This window comes from Apodemus sylvaticus, chromosome 6, assembly GCF_947179515.1.
Source record: "Apodemus sylvaticus chromosome 6, mApoSyl1.1, whole genome shotgun sequence".
NCBI lineage: Eukaryota > Metazoa > Chordata > Mammalia > Rodentia > Muridae > Apodemus > Apodemus sylvaticus.
The window spans coordinates 133,644,967-133,663,763 of NC_067477.1; the positions used below are offsets into that span (position 1 = coordinate 133,644,967).

At 52.5% G+C, this 18,797-nt stretch overlaps 1 protein-coding gene across 1 annotated transcript; it reads left to right on the forward strand.

Annotated features, from left to right (window-relative positions):
* Positions 1 to 3,674: 3,674 nt before the first annotated feature.
* Six3 (SIX homeobox 3) lies at positions 3,675 to 6,377 on the forward strand. The gene is made up of 2 exons (XM_052184804.1): positions 3,675 to 4,501; positions 6,185 to 6,377. The coding sequence occupies exons 1-2, from the start codon at positions 3,675 to 3,677 to the stop codon at positions 6,375 to 6,377; spliced, it is 1,020 nt and encodes a 339-aa protein (XP_052040764.1).
* Positions 6,378 to 18,797: the final 12,420 nt, after the last annotated feature.

Genomic DNA, 18,797 nt, shown 5'->3' on the forward strand with positions numbered 1-18,797 from the left:
GGTTGAAGGATGGCGACAATTTGTCTGTGCAGGTGACCTCTGTGGGTACCGATGCTCTACCAAGTCCCCGGTCCTTGAGGAGAGAGGGGGTGGGGGGAGAGAGAGAGAGAGAGAGAGAGAGAGAGAGAGAGAGAGACCCTACAAGCCAACAAGCCAATCCCCACGGGTTTACCGGAGTACAGGCGAGCCTCCGCGTCCCACCCACTCTGGAAGTGCCCTGGGCTCGGAGCCCTCGCAATGCCCACCCCAGATCAGTGAGCAAAGCAGCCTGGGTCCTTTGAATCAGCTCCTCTCCACAATACTCAGCGAATGGGAATTTGGGCAAACTCCAGAGATCCACAGCCACCCTTTCCAAAAATGCACACACCCAAACGTTTTAGAGCAAGACCCTGCGGAGCCTCGGTAGGATCCAGTCCTACAATAAGCGTCAGGGATCACCCGCCCCGCCTCCCCGCTCAGCTTTTGGGACTCTCAACTTACCGGCTACGGGAGGCAGCATAGAGCTTCCGGCCTGAGCTGGCGGCGTTGTGGCCAGGAGGTGGGCTCAGAGGGCGGCGCAGAGACTTGCGAACAGAGAGGCTCTCCGACCGTCCGGGTCGCTGGGCCCCGAGCCGGGTAGGAGCGCGCTCAGAGCTGTGCGCCTTGCCTGCGCCCTCCTCCCGGCTTAGCGCTCACCAGGCGCCACCGCCAGCGAACTGCAGAGCCCCGCGGGCCCACTGGCGACCAGGCACTGGCTGGAGTACAGGGCTGTCCCCGAGCAGCATCTGTAATCCTTTTGCCTCAATTCTTCTTGAGTGGAGAGAGTTTTCGATTTCAGCGCTTTCGGCACAGCCCTCGGCACCTGCCCAGCCTCCCTCCAGGCCTGGGGTCCCCCCCCCCCAACACTCGGAGGCGGGGGGTTGCGGGGATTGGGAGGGACTGGCCGGGTTCACCCGCCCGCCTGGCGCCTGGGTCCCCGGCTCCGGGGGATGCAGTTTCGGGGTCACGAGCTGCTTTCAAAAAGTTGAACACAATATTCGGAAACCCACCCGTAGGAATTCTCCCCCTCCACACGCGGCACAATACCCACTCCCCTCCTCTTTTTCATTCCTTCCTCCCCCGCTTCCTCCTCCTGCCCCTTCTCCCTCCCACCTTTCAGCCTATAATCCTTCCCCCTACAAGAGAAAGGGGTCCGGAAGAAAAGATGAAGTGTCTGTTTTTGTGTCCCAACCTTTGGGCTCTTTCTGGGCCCCGCAATGAGCGACCGCCCAGAGCTTCGCAGTTGAGCGGAAAAGTGCTCCTGGTCCAGAGGAAGCCATTTGGAGAGAGAGAGACCGCCAAAGTGGGCCTTGACAGACCCACCTTTTAGGGGGAACGTTATTCTGCCCTGGTCAGCGAGTTTAGGTCCCCCACCTGCCTCCTGCTAAAGAGCCAGTACAGTCCCCTAGCCCAACCCAAACATTCGGTGTCACCCTCAAATCGGGTTTGCACTCCTTGGCTCTTTAAAAGCTGGCACTGCCGGATCAAGGCCTAAGAAAGACCCGAGCTTGAGGTTTAGGGCCTGCGACCATTTTGGCTCCAGCCTCCAATTGGGTTCACGTTTAAATTCTCCCACAACTTCTTTTTTTTCCCTCTCCTCCCTCATTGAGATCTCCAGAGTGGTGTGTACCCGGCGCCGCGCCCCCAGATCTGCATCGGAATGTAGAAAAGATCTTTTTAAAAAAAAGTTTTGAATTCCTCAATGATTTTTCTTCTGGAAAGGCAGCTTAGGATAATTATTTCAGCTTTATTGAGGGCAGATTAGTTGAAGTCTGGGCGCTGCGTTTCAATACGCGTTGTACACGGGCCGACAATGTGGGCATTGTTGGCTACTGTGTGTGAATCCATTCAACATATACACTTTTTAACACCAAACCGAATCCTGTCTAAATATACACAGTGCGTAGGGAAAGATTTCTCTGACCCGGACAAATCTGCGTAAATCGCACTTCCATAGTTACACAAGCCTCACAAAGGGAGGCCGTCCTCAAGATGCAGATTACAACTTCTCACAAGCAACCTACCGAAGAAGAAATAAATGCCCATGCATGGTAGCCGCAGGCAGGAAAGACCCTCTGCATTCTTTGGACAAGGGGCAGTCTGTTTCAGGGTTATGATATTGCTTTATGTGTGGAGAATTTCGGCTTTTATTATCTATTATAGGTATTTACATTATGAGCAAACACTGAACGTTTGGACCTTGGGCTCAGGGTGGCCTCTAAAGTTTCTGTATCTTTAGGGGATGTTGGGCACGCCAGGGGTTGTGCCCACGGATCTAGGGAAAGTGGGCATCCTCCAGCCTCCCCAAGGTCCAGAGCCCCTAGGTTTCTGGCCTCCTGTTGCTAGTCTCCCACTGTGGCTGGCAGCTGAAGTCTGGGGTGAGGCAACAAAGAGTGGAGTTGCGTTTGAAGACAGAGAAAGTGTAGTGTTTCCACTGTTTTAAAATACATAGTGGTGAAAGACTTCACCAATGCTTGGCTGGGAGCAGAACTGTGCACTGGTGTGGAAGGAGTCGGGAAATGTAGTCCAAGGGCACTGGCCAGGAAAGCACCCAGAGCCTCATGCTTTCTTAGCCCTGGCTTCAACTCCGTAGGTACCGGATTCTGTCTCCCAAACCCAGGCTTCCCCAGCAGCTTGCTGCGGGGACTATACACTGAGCCTCTTCATCTCTCCCCTTCCTTCATGACCACTATCAGTGGTCACATAGACAGAAGGAGGTGGCTAGACACCACAGCAAACCTTTGGTCCCCAGCCTCTTCTAAGGCTGCTGGTGCTCCCGAGGCTGGGAGCCGCTTCCTAACCCCAAAATACTCCTTGTAATTAACTGCTTACCGCATTCACCTACTCTATGCCTATTGCTTTTCGAATTTTTAGATGAAAACTTCTTGGAGAAGGAGGAGGAGGAGGGAGAGAGAGAGAGAGAGACAGACAGAGAGAGAGAGAGAGAGAGAGAGAGAGAGAGAGAGAGATTAAGAGTTGCAAAGATTTTTTTTAATTCTGTTTCGCCCTCTTCTCCCTCATCTCCCCCCCCCCCTCCGGCTAAGTGGTAAAACCGTCCTTACGTTCTGAGTATTGATTGGCAGGGCTGACAGTGATTGGCAGTGGTTGCCGTGGCAACGCCACAACGACACGCCACAGACCAATAGAAAAGCGAAACAAAATGTTTCAATGCTGCACTCACTGTGGATTTAGGGGAGATATTATGAGGCTGTTGTCATTAGGGCGATTGCTGTAGAATCGCTGAATCTTGACTCGGCGGTGGTTGGCTCTCGCCCTTCTCTCGCTCTCCTCTCTCTCCCGCTCCCTCTCTCTCTCTCTCTCTCTCTCTCTCTCTCTCTCTCTCTCTCTGTCTGTCTCGGGTTCTCTCTCTCTCTCTCTCTCTCTCTCTCTCTCTCTCTGCGCGCGCGCACCGGGCCGCTCTCCTTCCTCCCTCTCTATGTGGCTGCGCGGGTGTGTGTGGATGTGGATGTGTGCGGGGTGTGGGTGTCCCTTACGTCCGTCCTCCTCCCCCTCCTTCTCCTTCTGCTCCCCCCTCCTTTCCATCTCCTCCTCCCCCCTTTCCTCTCCCTCCTCCTGGTCCTCATCGCCCCTCTCCTCCTCTTCCTCCCCTCTCTCTTCCTCTCCCTGAATTTTCTCCTCTCCTCTCAGGTCAGTCCATGGTATTCCGCTCCCCCCTAGACCTCTATTCCTCCCACTTCTTGTTGCCAAACTTCGCCGATTCTCACCACTGCTCCCTACTTCTGGCGAGTAGCGGCGGCGGAAGCGGTGCGGGCGGCGGCGGCGGCGGCGGCGCGGGAGGAGGCGGCGGCGGCGGCGGCGGGAACCGTGCGGGAGGCGGCGGTGCTGGCGGAGCAGGCGGCGGCAGCGGCGGCGGCGGCGGCGGCTCCAGGGCCCCCCCGGAAGAGTTGTCCATGTTCCAGCTGCCCACCCTCAACTTCTCGCCGGAGCAGGTGGCCAGCGTCTGCGAGACGCTGGAGGAGACGGGCGACATCGAGCGGCTGGGCCGCTTCCTCTGGTCGCTGCCCGTGGCCCCCGGGGCTTGCGAGGCCATCAACAAACACGAGTCGATCCTGCGCGCGCGCGCCGTCGTCGCCTTCCACACCGGCAACTTCCGCGACCTGTACCACATCCTGGAGAACCACAAGTTCACCAAGGAGTCCCACGGCAAGCTGCAGGCCATGTGGCTCGAGGCGCACTACCAGGAGGCCGAGAAGCTGCGCGGCCGCCCGCTCGGCCCGGTGGACAAGTACCGCGTGCGCAAGAAGTTCCCTCTGCCGCGCACCATCTGGGATGGCGAGCAGAAGACCCATTGCTTCAAGGAGCGGACTCGGAGCCTGCTGCGGGAGTGGTACCTGCAGGATCCCTACCCCAACCCCAGCAAGAAACGCGAACTGGCGCAGGCCACCGGCCTCACTCCCACACAAGTAGGCAACTGGTTTAAGAACCGGCGACAGCGCGACCGCGCAGCGGCGGCCAAGAACAGGTCAGTGGCGTGGGACGCGGCTGGGCTAGAAAGGGGGAAACGGGTTGAAACGCAGCCGATCGGTGCACTGTAGAGGCGGCTAACCCAGCTCTGGAGATGCCAGTCTCTCTGGACAGTTAGAGAAAGTTTCTGGTTGCCCCGAACAGGGAAGCACCGGCTGTGGTTTTGTAGACTGCTTTGCTCGACAAGGGCTTTTAAACAGGGCCAGCCCTGTATAAACATGCTGGTGTCCTCAACCCACGGTGCCTGTCCCTAGGGACCTTAGCCCCCTCGCGGGTCTCTTCAGCCCTGACCCTAGCTAGAAGATTGGGAGGAAAAGAAAATACTACTTGCTATCTGATTATTTCTGTGCACCGCAAAAGGGACTGGCGTGGGGGGGGGGGGTGGCTTAGAGGCATCTGTATGCGTCAAAGAGGGGAAAGTGGGCCAGGGTTCCGGCCCACAAAGAGAAGGACCGTGGCCACCATCCCTTGAGCTGACACTGAACAGGAGTGGCAGGCTTGGAGTGAAGAGGCCTGGTATGTTTAGTGTGGTCATTGGAGGAAAAATGTGAAGGCTCGAAGCCCCCAGTGTCCTCGGTTAAGGAGCATCCGCTCCTTTTGGTCCACTTTGGGAAGCAAAGCCGCAGGTGCAGTTGTGGCAGGCCGGTTGGTTACAGAGTCACAAAACAGAGTCGCTTGTTTTGCTTCTGGTGGATGTTTAAAGCCGGACAGTGAAAAAGTAAAGAGAAAAAAGGAGAGGGAGGAGAGAAAATTAGTCCAAAGGGAAGGGAGGAAAAAGTAGGGGCTTGGACAGAAGCCCTGGTACAGAGCTTTGCTCTGTTTGAAAGGCACTAGGCCCGGGACGCTGCAAGGAGCAGGGGCCGGGTGCTGACAGCTGCTGGTGCCTGGAGGCCGGAGGCTTAGAGTGAGAGCGTTTCAGTGGCCCAGGCCTGATCCCCTTCTCTCTCATCTCTGCCTGTGGAGGCCACTTTTCGCCAGATGGGGGGAGCGCCCATGACCATTGAAAGGCTTCCTTATGGAGAGACACTAGGTTCAGGCAACTGCTTCTTGAAGAGAAAGTCTGTCCTCGCCTCCTGTCTTCCCTTCCTTCCCTTTTCTCTCTTCTTCCTTCCCCGCCCCGCATCTTTTGGCTTCCAGCTTTCCCATTTTCCCTTCCCCATAGTATCCTGCGCTCTCTGCATAGGGATTCAGAAAGGAAAGCGATGGGTGCTCTGAGAAGAACCCCTACAGCTCTGGGTGTGTGCTTGGGAAGGCCGTGGCAGGAGCCTCTGTGGAATCCCTGCTTCTCCGGGTCCAGTTACGTGCGCCTTGGAGGCTGCGGAAGAAAAACGAAGCTCTTCCCCACTGTCTGCTGGTCCGGGGCTCAGTGTCCTTTGCTGGCAGCCCTGGTCTCCGCAGGAGGCTGGCTTGGGAGTCTATCCTTCCTCTGAGGCCGTTCCTATCTAGGGAACCGGGGGCTCGGACTTGGGTTAGGACATCTCCGCGATACTCAGGGGGCAGCTGGGTGCCTGGACGAACCCAGGGCACAGTCGAGGGCTGTGGCTAGGGGCATGCCATGCGGGAGGCTGCGGTTGTAGGGGAGTGCGAGCCCAGCCGGGCCAGTCTCCCCGCGGTGTGAGCGAGCCGAGCAGGGTGGCGGGCCACTGAGTCAAGGCGGGCATGGCTCTCTTGTTCCCCGCAGGCTCCAGCACCAGGCCATCGGGCCGAGCGGGATGCGATCGCTGGCCGAGCCCGGCTGCCCCACGCACGGCTCAGCAGAGTCACCGTCCACGGCGGCCAGCCCGACCACCAGTGTGTCCAGCCTGACGGAGCGCGCGGACACCGGCACTTCGATCCTCTCGGTAACCTCCAGCGACTCGGAATGTGATGTATGATAGCCAAGGCCGCCCTCCTCCTCCTCCCCCTCCTCCCCCTCCACCTTCCCCTCCTCTTCCTAACCCTGCTCCTCTTCCTCTTCTTCTACTCCATCCCTAGAACAAACCGAAATCAGGACACACACACACACACACACACACGTCCATACACACTCCCACCCCAACCAAAAATATATTTAAAAAAAAAAAAACAAGAAAAATAAATTAACCTCAAACCATCAACAACCCCCAACACCTACCACCACGGCCACCCCAAAGGACCGCGACGCCAACAGACAGTCACAAACGCTGATGTTGCGGGCAGAAAGCATAAAAGAGGTGACAATTGTATACTTTCTAGGACAAGCACGGCTTCTCCTTTTGGTTCCCACGGACCCGGCACCCCACCTGCATGACGATTTATTTGTATCTGGGAAAATATTCTCTCTAGTTTAAAATGATTTAAAGAGTCGACTATACAAAAAAAAAAACACCACCACCGCCGCCGCGACAAGACGACAAAAGCAAACAGACAAAAAGAAAAAAATCTGACATCTCCGGTCTGAATTTGTTGTTAAAAAAAAAAAGGAAAGAAAGGAAAAACTCCTCGAGAGAAATAGCAAACGTTTCTTCCTTCTGTTGCTCTTTTCTCCTTTAACCCCCTCTCTGTTTTTAAGTCCAATTATTGGTCAACAAGATGCAATCCTCTGTTTTTGTTCAGCCGACAATCATTTTCTTCGTAAGCACCTTTTTCTCTCCACTCTGTCACTGCCTGTGTGGGTACTGGTTATAAATGTGGAAAAAGAATAGTTATGACTGTAACAGATTTTTATTTTTATTTCAAAATTTTATATGAATTATGTATATCTTAATGATCGGTCATTTTCCCAGTTTGTAATATATGTGTAGAAATTGCTTGTATATGATACCTGCTTTTTCTCCTCTTCCTTCTCTCTCTCCTCCCTCCTTCCCTGCCCACTCACCTCTTTCCTTTTGGGGATTCTCGGCGTCGACTCCGCAGTCGAGGCTTGGCGAGGTGGCCAGGGTTAGAGCGAGAGAGGGACCCCGCCGCTAGCGAACGCAGAGAGTGAGACCGTAGTATTCTTATGCAAAAGCTATTCAAGTTTTTCCTAGCCGCTTTGGAGGCCCCACTCTCTCCCGTAAGGCGCTTTTACTGTTATCTTAACTGCGTGTTTATCTATATGTAAAAACTTTCTAAAGCAAATACAGTATTCTCCTTTTTCTTATCACTCCCAGAGACTGGTGTTTGTATCCGCCCTGGCGTAGAGCTCCCGGGAGCAACAGCCCAGCCCCCAGCTTGCTCTCTTCTGCTCGCCCGCCTGGGAGTTAGAGCCGGGGAGGAGGAAGGACGCCAAATCTGGGTCTCAGATTTTTCTGGAAGTTGAGTGGAAAACTGGGAACAAACACTTGTTTGGGAAAAGAAAGCCCAAACAGAACCCCTAGAGAAAAGTGGAGAGGGCATGAGGGGAGGGGGTTACAACTGGTTTCTTGCGTGACAAGATGTCAGGCCTGAATCCTCCTCGAGTGCTGTTCCCTGGAATTGCCGTCTCGCGGGCGGCCTGTGAGCTCTTGGGATGTTTGGGAGCCTTCTAGATGCTTGCTTTTTAAAAAGGAGAAACACTAAGGCTCCCTAACCCAATGACCGTCTGAGCATAGCTGAAATTCTGTCTTGTATTTTTTTTTTAAATCTCTCTCCTTTTATTTGGAGGAGGTGTAAGACAGTTAACTGTGGCCCAGGTGGAGAAAAAGGGGGAGCAGGAGAAGGAGGCAGTTTTCTGCTTCAGGGCCTAAAATGCGATGGTCTCACCTCCAGTTTTATTACCACCCTTGTCCGACTGGGTCCCTTGCCTTAAGAATCTGGTTCTATCTGTTTGGGAAAAAATGCCCTTGTCTTTTGGGATAACTTGGAGTCCCTTAAGTTTCTAAAAGATTTTGGTTGGTTTGCATGGTTAAAGGAAAACCAGAAACAAAACAAAACAAAACAAAACAAAAAAACCACTACCCCTTGCTGACCACGTTCCTCTGCTGGCCCCAAGCTTTCCTGGCTGCCTGTGGCCGCACAATTCCCATGGATAGTTGGCTGGGAGGAAGCGGTTCTGCTGCTCTGGGCCAGGGCAGCCTGCGCTTGAGGAGGGGCTAAAGAGGTGATTTCAGAAAACTTGCCTTCACTTGAAAAGTCCAATTTCGAAGCTAAGAGGATTAAAAAGAAACCAGTCTGAAATTCAGCGACCGCTTCCCAACTAATTTCGACTTCCCTTTTCCTTTTGTCTTTACTCCCAGCAACACCAGGGAGGGGTACAGGCGGCGGCCTGGGCAGAAGGTCTGACTGGCCTGGAGGTGCCCTGGGTGCACAAGAGCGCATGCGCTTACAAGAGATGGAGGGTTCATGGCAGGGGGCAGGGGTCCCTTCTTAGAATCAGGGCACCCAGCCGACCTCCCCAGCTGGCCTGGCACACAGTGTCAGGATCTGTGTGTGCCCACTGCCCAGAGGAACAGCTCTGTGCAGCCACATTTCTGACAACTCCAGGAATATGGAGAGAGACCATCTAAAGCCACTAGGCTTGGACCTCCATTCTGTAACCTGCTCTTCACATACTTGACCCAGAACTTGGGCCTTTCAACCCAAAGAAATGGCTGCCTTGGTATAGACAATGTGCATGGACCAAGAGCAGCGAACAAACCAAAACGGGGGTCTGAGGGGTGGGGTGGAAGGAAGGGGCAGTGACTTCTGAGCATACTAGACCAGTGACATCAGGAGCAGGGGCCTTTTTGTGTGAGAACAAAGGGGGAAACTTGTGTCGCACTTCTTTCTGTCACCATGGCCTACAGAAAAAGCAAGTTTGGGTCTACCCCATTGCTTCCTCCACTGAAGAAAGCAGCCACTGCACTTCTCCAACAACCTTTGGCCGAGAGGGAGGGCAGGCAGGAGTCTCCTTGGGGTTGGTGACAGTCTGTGGTCCCTGTCAATCACTCCTATATTTCTACATAGGTCTGCCACCTAACAGAACCAATGCTGAGCTCTTTGCCTTTTCTGACTTTGTCTACAGGTCTCCTGTGTACTTATTGTGAGTAGTGTGTGTGTGTGTGTGTGTGTGTGTGTGTATGTGTATGCATGCAATTCTGAAAGTTGGGTGGTCACCATTTCATCAAATTCTGCATGCAAAAGGATGCATTGTGAGTTTGATATAAATGCACACATAGGTCATTGCTATGTGCCTAGTGTGGACTTTCATTCATGCGTAGCTTAGGTACAGTCTGTATGCTCGGCCTGAGAGGGTCTGCAGGGAGGATCAGAGCGGCTCCAATACATCTGCAGGCTGTTGTGTGCAGGGAACATGTGTCCTGTGAGGTTCAGTCAGCTTGGGGACATCGAAGTCATTCTCGGCAGTCCACAAATATGATATGGTGTGTGTGTATGTGTGTGTGTGTGCGCGTGTGCGTGTGCAAGTGCGCACACTCACAACAGATGCTTGCTGATTTTTTGGATTTCTCCACACACCTAGATTCACTGGGGTTGTCACAGGGGATTTGGCCCCCTCTTCCTTTTAAACAGAGAACAGAAGGAAAGGAGGACCTTTTCTGGCCAGATCTCTCTTTTACCTAGTGCCTAACTATTTCCTTTCTAGCCCCCGCCCCAAACTATGGACAATGCAGTCAAGGGTCGCATGGGACTGCTGGGCAGAGCTGCACAGAGGGAGACCTGTGCTGAAACTCTACAACCTCCTGGAAGCAAAACACATTGCTGCCAGGGCAGGGGAGTGCAGCCCCGTGGGCCTGTGAGCCCCAGGACCCCTCTCTCTGGGCCACACAGCCACTAACCTGGCTCCTTTTGGGTCAGAGGGTTGGAGCCACTTCTCTGTGCACTGTGCTTCTTGCATCCCCTTCTAATGCATCTGGTTGGGAACTTTCCAGTGCTAGGCCTTTATATACCTAAGTATACATACAATTTGAGGAGTAACATCCAATTCTCTTCCTCTCTGCATCCCTCAGAGGAAAGTGATGGTTGTCTAGAATTTGCATTGGAAACCCAAGCAGAAGATTGGATTGTGAAGCTGTGGAAATTTGTGTCCAAGACCCCACTCCTAAACCTCCTCCTTGCCAGAGGAAAGACAAGCCAACAGGTTCCTCTGGCCTCTTCACCTCTTAACCTGCCTCCCTTCCCAGACCCACCCCAGGGCTCCCGTTCAGCCCTTCTTCCTGCCCTCTGAATCCTGACAAATTGGCTGCCCAGTGCCCAGAAGTTGATTATCCCTGGTGAGATACACAACTAATTTCAAAGAAATGGCACAGAAGTCGTCCGGATGCCAGGCAGGGATGCTCATCTACTGTGGAGCTGGAGGCAGGTTAGCCTGGCTAGGGAAGGCTGGGACTGAGTTTAGTAGGACCAGTAGCCCAGTTTTGGCTCTAGACACGGTTCCAGTGAGGTGCTGGGAAGACCAGCCCAGGCCTAGGCAGGTCAAGTGGGAGACACTGTGGAGGCAGAGCAGCGCCTCCAGCCTCCGCCAGCCTGCTACCAGTTTGTCATGGATACCTATGTACTTCTTCAAAAATGGAATGGAACTACCTGGCACATTCTGAACCCAGTGCCTTGCAAGGATTACCAAACCTGTAGCCTAGAATTGGGCCTGTGGAGCACTGGGCACGCGCTAGCTCCTCCTCCACCACCACCACCACCACCACCACCACCACCACAGGGCAAGGGGTGTCTCAGACTCTTCTATGCCTCATCTTCCTTTGCTTGCTGTCCTGACCTTTCTGTACTGCCCAGACCATTGTGTGGCTGTCACCTGCAGTACTGGCTGCCACCTCTGAGGCTTTTCAAAATCCTCCCTGGACACTAGGGTGGAGTCTCCCTACCTACCAGAACCATTGAACTACAGGTCCTCAAGTATGGGCCCCCACTGCAGCCTCCCACTGCAGCCTCCCACTGGCGGGTCTCCTTCCGGGCCTCAGCTGAGCTGAGCTGAGCCTTCCTGGTCCCAGCCAGCCGGCTGGGATGGCTGTCTGGCCTGAGGGGTGGGGGTGTGTGAGAGTCTGGGAGGAGGGTAGCAGTACTAGCCCCGCTCCAATTTCTCCGGTCAGCTGAACACAACTTTCCATTCGAGTGTATTCATGCAGTGGCTGATTGAGCTGTGCAGTGTCAGGCAGGACTCGGCAGGAGGGGGTAGGCAGAGACAGGCTGACAGAAGCTAGACCACATACCACACACACAGACATGCAAACACACACTCACACACACACACACACCACACACAAGTGCATACACATGCACACACACAGACTCATACACTTACACACACACAAATATCCCCTAGCCACATGTTGTATGCACACCTTGCTCCCAGCCATTTCTGTATAAATGCAGTATATATATATATATATATATATATATATATATATATATATATATACACACACACACACACCTGTCAGCAGAACAATTTCCCAATATCCATAGATCTTTCCTACCTAACACATGGCCAGTCTTTCTTCTCTGCTCCTTATAGAGTTCACACCAGTTCTCAAACACAAATGGAAACATCTCTCCTCCCCGGGGGCACTCTCTCCAGGATGCACATACTCCAAACCTGCATGGATGCACACACAAACCTGTCCAATCTTAAAATCTTCCTCCCACAGAGCTATCCAGACTCAGACCGCAATAGAATCGCACACTTGCATTAGCACCCACACACTGCTAGCTCACAGTCTGCTCTCTGTGAAGGGCAGTGACTCACCAGAAGTTCATACCTGAGAGAGACTGCGCAAGCACGATCACGTATTTGAAGAACACAGCCAAGGCACAGTCATGAAGACAGAGGTTATTGAAGGAACCTTCAGATACTCGGTGACATAGGAGCTACCCAAAGATGGTAGTTTCACCCTCCAGTCACTTGCCCTCCTGTCTGGGCACCCCAGAGACCACTTCCCTTAGCCTTATCTACTTTCAGAGTGGATCTCCTGAAGGGTTCCCTGCAAACCACAGCAGGAGGTTGGAGATTTGGAGAAGACAGGTCGCATACTAGAAACCCCATCAGCTGAACTGGACTCCTATTGAGAGCAGAGCAGAAGCCCCTGTTTTGAAACTCCCCTCCCCCCAGGTGCCTAGGTATACTGTTCTCAAAATAGCAAGGACAGCAGAATAGAGGGACATCACAGAGAGATATTGCAGTGAGAAGGTTGAATGAACAGAGAAGAGAGGTGAACTGAAAAAAAAAAAAAAAGAGGAGCCAGATACATGGCTGTGACCCAGGCAGAGGCAGGAGGATTATCACAAGTTCAAGGGTAGCCTGGTTATAGTGCTGCTGTCAAACAAACAAACAAACAAACAAACAACAAAGTAAAGAGAAAGAAAGACAAAGAAAAGAAAAAAATTAAAATTAAGAAGAGTAAGGAAAGGGAGAAAAGGATCAGGGTCAGTTAGAAAACGCTAGAAAAGCCAGCTGGACCAAGCTGGGATAGAGGAAATGTGCCACTGCGGTGTAGAACAGTTTAGTGTTCCCCAGAGACTGTGAGGGAGCGCCTGACCAGAGCCAGCTTGACTTGGCAACTGAACTGAGTATTTGTTGTATGCATTGCGTTATATAAACACGGTCATTATGGAAAAGGGGGTGGAGCTTAAACCCAAAGGAAGCTAAGTCAGACCCTCCGGATTTTAACAAAAGTGTCAAAAACAACAACAACAACAACAACAACAAAAAACCCGGAATGACAGACCAGGCCTGTACACATGTGTTTACATCTCCTCTGGCTGTGTTCACCCCACAGCACCCAGGAGTCCCCTGACTGGTCAGAGAGGAGAGAGTAGGCAGATGGACTTCTCTGAGCAGGAGAGGAGCCAGGCTGCACTGGCTGAGAATCCAGCACATTCTATACAGAGCACGGGTGGGGCTTGGGGCCGGGGATGAGTGCCCTGGGGCTTTTCAAATCCCTGGATGTGACGGGACTGGTGGTCTTTCGGCGGGGTGGGGGAGTGAGGAAGTGTCCCGGAATCTACAAACAAGGCAGGAGGTAAGGTCTGGATGTAAGGACTGGTGTGTGGGAGACAACCGGTCCTCTGGGATCAGGTGTATTGCCGGTCAGCGGCTAGAGCCCACCCCCACCCCCGCCCTCCTTTCTCCGCCTCAGACTGCCTTTCTTCTTTAAGACTGCTAGGGGGCGCTGTGGTCCAGCCCTGATCTCTCCAGGTCTAACTCCTGGGAACGTGGTCATAGTATAGCTCGGCCTATCTTCTTGCCCCCTGAAGCCTGGCTGCCTCGGGCGATGGTCCAGTCTGTGCCTGAGGGTGGCCTGGAGCCCTTCCAGGCCTGAGCAGGCTTTAGTTTGTTGGATTTTGAGATGAGTATTTACCATCATAATTAATTTGTGACGATTATTCAACAGACATTCTTAGCGAGCCTTTTAACGAGGGAGTGTGCTAATTACGGCAGGGTGTACGCGCAGCCTCTGCAGACATAGAGAGCTGTGGCCCCCGCCTGCCCCCACCTCCTCTGCACCCTGGCCAGGTCCAACTGAGACAGATCAAGGGAATGGAAAACCTTGACTCAGGCTGCAGCCACAACTGCCTCACTCTGGATGTTTCTGAACTTACGAGGTTTTGGTTAGAAGTGAAGACATTTCCAGGACAGCCAGGACTACAGAGAAACCCTGTCTCTGGAAAAGAAGAAGAAGAAGAAGAAAAGAAGCAAAGACATGGTGAAAGTCAGAAGGGACAACGACTTGGCCACTGTCACGCAGCTACTATTATACACCGGATGTCCCAACCCCTGTCTTTCTTCCCAGGGTTACCTGTAGCCTGGCAAAGATCCTTTGCTACCACTTAAGACTGAGAAAATTTGAAAGCAAGAGCTGAGTAGGTCAGGGAGTGGCTTGCTCAAGGCACTTGACTCATGTGTGTGTGTGTGTGTGTGTGTGTGTTTGTTAGGGGGAATGTAGTCCTGCAAGAGACTGGCTACTAACCCACTTAGGACCTGATGTTTGAAGGGCCCCCAGCCAGGGGCTGAAAGTGGCCATTCCTACTAAGGTCCCAACTGAGCAGAGCTGGTTCCATTCCTAGAGAGGACAGACCTTGGCTTCCCGTGCTCCAGCATCCCAGTGGGCTGAGCTCACTAGCGTGACGTGGACACGTGATCCTGGTCCGTGTTGCGTGAGTAAGGTAAATACGCATTTTACCCGCATACAGATGTGCCCAGGATTTTATTCAACGCCGTGCAGGCTGGGCATCCGGCGCAGTCTACAAACATCACCTCTGTAAGAACTAAGTAAGAACTGAGAGAGGAGGGCCCAGTGAGATTCAGCTTGTCTTCAAGTTGCTTACAGTTGACTGAAAGAGACAGCTGAGAAAACAGGTGCACACAGGACACATGGGAATGGAGAGGGGAAAGGATAACATTGAACCAGACAAACTGATCGGATTCAGTGGAGGGGTTCCAGGCAGGCAGAGAGAGGGACACGGCCAGGGTGTGGCGGGAGTCATGGCTCCGGGGGTGCAGCTGGCAGGACTGGTTCCTGGCTTCTGTAGGGAGTTGCCAGTGGGGTGTGGAGAAGCTGACAGTTGACTCACCGGGAAAGTGGCATGGGTTAGGTAATCTATGGAGTCTTGACCCCGTATCCACTGGGCAGCCAACACAGCCCTAGTAAAACCTCAGAGCTTGTCACTGGTTGGTGGACTTGTGATTTATGATTTAATGGTCCTGGATCTCCACTCCCTGTGACTTCAAAAAATATGGAGAACGGGAGCTTTCCCCTTCACAAGTCAGCTTCAGAGGAGTTTCGTCGGCCTGTCAGAGTGTGGACAAGCCACCCCCCACCCAGAGTAAGACTCCTCATTGGGTCTATTTCCATGCTCCCTCATTCTGTCTTAATTCCACTGTGCAGGAGGAGGTGCTAGGATGGGGGCCCCGGACCCTGAAGCAGCTGAGTAGCCCAGTGCAATCATTGGGAACATGGCTCCTGCGAAGGGCTGGAGGGTCAGAGGTCGTGTGGAGGTGGGGCAGGAAACTCAGGACTTCCCAGACTCCAGCACCCTAGGAGGATCTGTGTCTGAGTTTCTGCACACCCAGCTTTCTGCAAACTGTTTCTCAGCCATGCTGACTGCCTCCAGGAACAGAGACAGCCCAGTGCCCAGTCTTTCCAGTTTGTCGCCTCAAGAATTTCAGAAAGACTTTCGAGAAGGCAGCAACCCTCCACTGGAAGTGTGGGCTTAAAGAACATGTTCTAAAGTAAGGGTGGGTTTTGAATCCCAGAGTGGATAGAAGTTGAAGCCAAGTTTCTAGGCTTTTACCCCAAGGTTTCCACTGCAGCACCGCAGGGTCTCCTGGTCCCACACTCAGTTGGCATCTTCTGAAGCTAACTCCTTGTAATTGTCCAGAGCCCGTGTCATGTGTGTGTGTGTGTGTGTGTGTGTGTGTGTGAGAGAGAGAGAGAGAGAGAGAGAGAGAGAGAGAGAGAGAGGGAGGGAGGGAGATCATAGGAACAGTTACACAGAAGGCTCTCAGCGTCCTCAGGAATGAAAAGAGTCAACCAACCGGGTGGTGGTGTCACATGCTTTTAATTCCAGCACTTGGGAGGCAGGGGCAGGCGGATTTCTGAGTTCGAGGCCAGCCTGGTCTACAGAGTGAGTTCCAGGACAGCCAAGGCTATACAGAGAAACCCTGTCTCGAAAAACCAAAAAAAAAAAAAAAAAAAAAAAAAAAAAAAAAAAAAAAGAAAAAGAAAAAAAAAAAAGAGAGAGAGAGAGAGAAGAAAAGAGTCAACCAGGAAAGGGCCTGGGTGCTGCCAGAGTCCAATACCTGGCATAAAAAATGGAACAGCGGAGACAGGAAACTGGATGGCTCTCTTGGAGGTGGGAAGGCAGAGAGAGTCCGAAGGGGTGCGGTCAGGAGAGATTATCTGGAGACCCGAAGACCCTAGTCTTCCCTATGTCTCAAGAAGCATCCCAAATGTTCTCGGGGCACTCAGTCCTTCTCCTGGTCTGGATGGATGCGGTTTTTGTGCTGGTATTTGGCTTTCCGAAGCCCAGGCAGACAGCAGAGCATGCAGGGAACATTAGCGGGTTTTTGCTGCCACCTCGCGGTCATCGCGCACGGTGTCTGAGCTGGTTGCCGAGGTGAGGGGGGTGCAGGTTGCTCCTCACCCAGATTCTTGTAAACTGTTTTATTTTCCTAATTTTTTTTTAAACTAGGATTAAAACAACTGTAAAACACCAAGCTTTGCTTTAAGAAGACTTTCTTCCCTGTCGTGTGCAACTTGGGTCCCCTCCTAGCGCTCACCTCTGCCTGTAAGCCTCATGCTGAGGCTTTTTTCTCTCACACTGTGGTTCTCTTCCTCCGTGATTGTCTGGTGGGAAGCCATCACTATTTGCCGAGTGCTGGACTCTATGGTACACACAAGGGGACAGCTGATGGCATCCCAGACCTTTACCCAAAAGCAACACCGGAGTTATCATTTAAAGTAGTGAGGCCTGGAACTAACCCTGTGCCACAGCTCTCCATACCCAAATCCAGCCGGGAGAGAGCTGGTCTCCCAGGAATACTGACACACAGGCTTGCAGGAGGAACAGTCAGAGACAGCAAGACCAGCTAACACCAGAGATACCAGATAGTGAGAGGCAAGGGTGAGCACATGAGCAACAGACATCAAGGCTACTTGGCATCGTCAGAAAATTGGGCATAGTTCTACCTGAAGACCCAGCTACTGGATATATACCCAGAAGATGCTCCAACATGTAATAAGGACACATGCTCCACTATGTTCATAGCAGCCTTATTTATAATAGCCAGAAGCTGGAAAGAACCCAGGTGCCCCTCAACAGAGGAATGGATACAGAAAGTGTGGTATATTTACACAATGGAATACTATTCAGCTATTAAAAACAATGACTTCATGAAATTCGCAGACAAATGGATGGAACTTGAAAATATTGTCCTGGGTGAGGTAACCCAGTCACAAAAGAACACACACGGTATGTGCTCACTGATAAGTGGATATTAGCTCAAAAGTTCAGAATACCCAAGATATAATTCACAGACCATAAGAAGGAAGTCTAAGAAGAAGACCAAAGTGTGGATGCTTCAGTGCTTCTTAGAAGGGGGAACAAAATACTCACAGTAGAAAATATGGAGACAAAGTATGGAACAAAGACTGAAGGAAAGGCCATCCAGAGACTGCCCCATCTGGGGATCCATCCCATATACTGTCACCAAACCTGGATGCTATTGTGGATGCCTAGAAGTGCTTGCTGACAGGAGCCTGATGTGTCTGTCTCCTGAGAGACTCTGCCAGAGCCTGACAAATACAGAGGCAGATGTTCTCAGCCAATCATTGGACTGAGCTTGGGGTTCTGGGGAAGTTGGAGAAGGGAATGAAGGAGCTGAGGGGGACAACAGTGCCAACCAGCCACACCTCTTAGAGCTCCCGGGGTCTGGACCGCCAACCAAAGAGTACACTCAGAGGGACCCATGGCTCCGGCCACATATGTGACAGAGGATGGCCTTGTTGGACATCAGTGGGAGGAGCGTCCCTTGGGCCTGAGGGTGTTTGATGCCCCAGTGTAGGGGAATGCCAGGGTGGGAAGACAGGAGTAGATGGGTGCGTGGGGGAGCACCCTCATAGAGGCAGGGGGAGGAGGAATGGGATAGGGAGACCTGGAAAAGGGAAAACACTTGAAATGTAAATAAAGAAAGTATCCAAGAAAAAAATGAAAAAAAAGTATTGAACCAAACTGTGAAGAAAGAGGGCGCCCAAAAGGGCATTCGAAGTAGATCCTGACCCGAAGTAGATCCTGACCAGGGGCATTCAAGGCTAGAGAGAAGACACAGGCAACATTGGGTCTGGGAGCAGCTTTTCAGAAGTAAAGAGCACTGTGTACTGTGTAAGAACCTTGTTTCTTAGAGGTGCCGCGTGGTCTGAGGGTGAAGCCAGTGCCCCACTCCGATAACAGCCAGCTTTTGGCTAATGACCTGAGCGAGTTCATTAAATGTTAGAGATCACGGGATCTTAAGAAGCCCTCTGGTCTCCATCTAAATGGATGAGGAAACTACCCATGCCGCTGATGGTGAAGTCTCTGTCCATAAGAACACAGCTAGTTTGGTGGCCCTTGACTCTACAGACTCCAAAACCACGCCCAAGGAAGGCCTCCAACGTGGTCTGCGGTAGGAGGGTCATGGCGGGCAGGGCTCTTCTCTTTTCCCTTCTTTCTTCCTCCTCCTCCTCGTCCTCCTCCTCTTCCTCTTCTTCCTCCTCCTCTTCTACTTGTTGTTCTTGTTCTCCTCCATGCTGGCTTGCTGGGTTTTCTCTCATGCCACACACATTCAGACCCTCAGTCTCTAGTCTACATACCTAAAATTCGAAAGGCTTTGGTTTGTATTCTGTGTCGGGTATGACTGCTGCCAAATGGCTTGGCAGCAAAGCTGACCAAAA

Coding starts and splice junctions, on each gene's coding strand:
- Six3 (XM_052184804.1), top strand. CDS start 3,675: ATGGTATTCCGCTCCCCCCTAGACCTCTATTCCTCCCACTTCTTGTTG. Junction 4,502..6,184: donor GCAGCGGCGGCCAAGAACAG/GTCAGTGGCGTG, acceptor TGTTCCCCGCAG/GCTCCAGCACCAGGCCATCG.